Source organism: Anopheles darlingi, chromosome 2 (assembly GCF_943734745.1).
Source record: "Anopheles darlingi chromosome 2, idAnoDarlMG_H_01, whole genome shotgun sequence".
NCBI classification, from domain to species: domain Eukaryota; kingdom Metazoa; phylum Arthropoda; class Insecta; order Diptera; family Culicidae; genus Anopheles; species Anopheles darlingi.
The window spans coordinates 79,378,557-79,382,261 of record NC_064874.1 but is presented as its reverse complement, the minus strand read 5'-3'; the positions used below and the strand labels follow the sequence as shown (position 1 = coordinate 79,382,261).

The 3,705-nt window shown below is 48.3% G+C and overlaps 1 protein-coding gene across 1 annotated transcript in view; it reads left to right on the top strand.

The window, feature by feature from the left end:
* The window catches only part of LOC125959551 (uncharacterized), a 4,637-nt gene continuing 932 nt past the window's right edge, over positions 1-3,705 (top strand). Inside the window, exons 1-3 of the mRNA XM_049692376.1 lie at positions 1-1,363; positions 1,433-1,611; positions 2,881-3,705. The exon at positions 2,881-3,705 is cut by the window's right edge and continues 574 nt beyond it. Of these exons, the coding sequence (XP_049548333.1) occupies positions 49-1,363; positions 1,433-1,611; positions 2,881-3,705 (2,319 nt within the window). The 5' untranslated portion in view covers positions 1-48. The remainder of the gene's footprint in view (positions 1,364-1,432; positions 1,612-2,880) is intronic.

Sequence of the window (3,705 nt, the reverse complement as noted above, 5' to 3'; positions counted from 1 at the left end):
TTTCAGTTCGGTTTGTTACGCTCCCGGTGCACGGTCGCATCCTTCGAGATGTTCGTCTACACGTTCGCATTGCTGGCGCTTGCGCTTTTCCTCACTCTTAAGTTCATCTATTCGTACTGGGACCGGCATGGAGTTCCTTCGCTGAAACCAACGATTCCGTTCGGAAACCTGAAAACGGTGGTCGAGAAGAAGGAGTCGTACGGAGTGGCCATCAGCAACCTGTACAACCAATCGGAGGGCCGATACGTCGGTATGTATCTGCTGTACCGGCCGGCCCTGCTGATCCGTGAGCCGCAGCTTTGCAAGCGCATTATGGTGGCCGATTTTCAACACTTTTACGACCGGGGCATCTTCTGCGACGAACGGCGGGAACCGCTGTCGGCCAATCTGTTTGCCATGCCCGGGCAACAGTGGAAGAACCTGCGCGGTAAGCTAACGCCGATCTTTACCGGCGGCCAGTTGCGCGGTATGCTGCCAACGTTTTTGGATGTTGCTGATAAGCTGGTGCAGTGCATGACATCGCTCGCCACCGAACGGAAGATCGTCGATATGCGGGACTTGACGTCGCGCTACACACTCGACGTCATAGCGTCGGTATTCTTCGGCATCGAAACGAACTGTCTCGGCAATCCGAACGATCCGTTCCGTGAGGCATTGGTGGAGCTCAACTCCGGCAGTTTCATGCAGAACATACGCATCGCCGGCATGATCGTGTGCCCCGGGTTGCTCAAGCTGACCGGCATCAATTCGCTCAGCCCGGTGATGTCGAAGTTCGTGATGCGCGTTATCAGGGAGCAGTTCGAGCAGCGGGAACGGTATGGCATCGTGCGGAAGGACTTCATTCAGCTGATGAGTGAGCTGCGGTGTGAGGCGGGCAAAGATAAGGCCGCATTGCTCACGATCGAACAGTGTGCGGCCAACGTGTTTCTGTTCTATGTCGCCGGCTCCGACACGTCTACCTCCGCCATCTCCTTCACGTTGCACGAGCTCACGCACAACCGGCGGGTGATGGAGAAGGTGCGGCAGGAGATTGACGAGATGCTGGAACGTAATGGTGGCAAGATCACATACGAAAACATTCAGGAGCTTAAGTACCTCGATCTTTGCGTGAAGGAAACGCTTCGAAAGTATCCGGGATTGCCGATTCTGACGCGGGAATGTACGCAAGATTATCGGATACCGGAGAGTGATGTAGTCGTCCGTAGGGGAACGCAGGTCCTGATACCGCTGCTGACGATCAGTATGGACGAGAAGTACTTCCCCGATCCGGAGCAGTACTCACCGGAGCGGTTCGATGAGGAAACGAGAAACTACGATCCCGATGCGTACTATCCGTTTGGGGCGGGACCGAGGAACTGTATCGGTTAGTAAGCCTCATCGTAAAGTTCGATGATCGATGATTAATTGATTATGTTTTTTTCCCAATTTGTAGGCATACGTCAAGGCATTTTGCAGACGAAAATTGGGTTGATTACCATGTTGTCACGATTCAACTTCTATGCTACGATCCCAGCAAAGATCAAATTCGAGGTAGCAACCATAAACTCAGTACCTGAGGGAGGCCTTCCTATGGTGATTGAACCTCGGCCTACGCCCTGGGCATCGTGCTCTTGATAGACACGAACATTACAGCCGAGGTCGAAAACAGTTCATTTGTGGAATCATTTTGACATAAGGCTATAAAATCTTTACGTTACTGTTATATTAATCTAAAGCTTATCAAGAATAATAAATGGTAATTGGAAGAATGTATTTAAAAAAAAAACAGTACAACCAAAGCATCGATTCTACGGAGATGTGTTTTCGAAAACCTTTTTTACGGCGTCTACTGCACCTTCGTGTACTGCATCGGAGATATAGAAATTGAAATTCTGTTGTTAGTAGAAATATTTTCCAGGTTTTTGCTATGTAATCCAATAATTCAAAATTCTCGTGGTTTAAGAAAAAATAAACCTTTTAAATACATTTCATAAAAAAACAATTGGGTGCTTAATCCCTCCCTTGTGCGGATGTAGCAAACAGAGACGGATGAATATTTCCAACAATTTGGTTTTAGAACCATCCTTATTTGGTTAAAGTACATTTAGAAAGCAATACGATATTCTTCATTCTATCCTAAAAAAAATATCAGAGACATTAAACATCTCTCGAGCTGTCGTTGATGTTGATGAAACACGCATTAAAGATTTGTAAACAACGCATGTAAGAAAAAGGTTGAGTTGACCCGTACTTGAATACTTATTGTACATCTCTACCTCCATCAATTTATTTATTTCCATTTTTATCCATCTACAATTTATTTCCCCAAAAAAAAAAAAAAAGAAATGCAGCAAACGCACGACACTCTAAAATGACTAACTAACGCTGTAGCCCCCTATCATTTGCTCTTCTCATCTCCTAGTCTGCCTTCAATTAAACGGTGTCCACATCCACATCGTCATTAAAATTATTTAACTTCTTTTTCATTTTATTCATATCGCAAAAGTGCACAAAATATACCAGCAACAGCGAACGAAACGAACGAAGATGATCGCTTAACTACATCAAGGTCAAACACAAAATGCTGGCACGCCACGCCATCAAACCGGTTGAAATGCGCGTGTTTGCCGTATTATCTCCCGCCAGCCCACGTCAGTAACAATTTGTTTTGTTGTCGATGTTTCCAGAGAGCATTGGCACCGCGCGTATCATGTGAGCGGCACTCACACTACCAGCAAAAAAAAAAACGCCCAAAATTATCTAGAAGCTTCCTCGTGAAACCGCTATCAATGCTAACCAAAAGATGTGCTCCCGCACACACACACACACACACATGCACACGTGCGACCACGTGGAGGTTATATATGAACCAAACTCGTCGTCCACTCTCGTTCATTCCGTGTTATACCACAGAGGGGTTCGCAGTACTCGGCGCCCTTTTCAAGCAGTGCGCAGGCAGCAGATTGTGGTGTCAAAGTGAAAATGTTCGTCTACACGCTAGCGCTAGTGGCGTTGGTGATCTTTCTCGGGCTGAAGTACATCTACTCCTATTGGGATCGTCATGGAGTGAGCAACATTAAACCGAACATTCCGTACGGCAATCTGAAAACGGTGGCCGAAAGGAAAGAATCGTTCGGTATCGCCATCAACAACCTGTACCAACGGTCGACAGAGCGCTTGGTCGGTGTGTACCTGTTCTTCCGACCCTCGCTCATCATCCGCGATCCCTATCTGGCCAAACGGATTATGGTGGCCGATTTTCAACATTTCCACGATCGCGGTGTGTACTGTAACGAGCACCGTGATCCATTCTCCGCCAACCTGTTCGCCCTGCCCGGTCAGCGGTGGAAGAATCTGCGGGCGAAGCTAACACCAACGTTCACATCAGGGCAATTGCGCAACATGATGCCAACGTTCATGGCCGTCGGACAGAAGCTGCAGGCGGAGGTAGAACGGCTGGTGGAGGAACCGGCGGTACATAACGTGCGGGCCTTACTGTCACGCTACGTCATCGACGTAATCGCTTCCGTGTTCTTCGGCTTCGAATCGAACTGTATTCAAGATCCACGCGATCCGTTCTTCGTCACACTCACCGATTTGGTTCGAGCGGTCAGCTTCATCAACAACGTCCGGTCGGCCGGTGTGTTCGTGTGTCCCGCGCTGTTGAAGCTGACGCGCCTCTCCTCCCTACCGCCGGAGGTTATCAAATTCGTGAAGGAGATCATC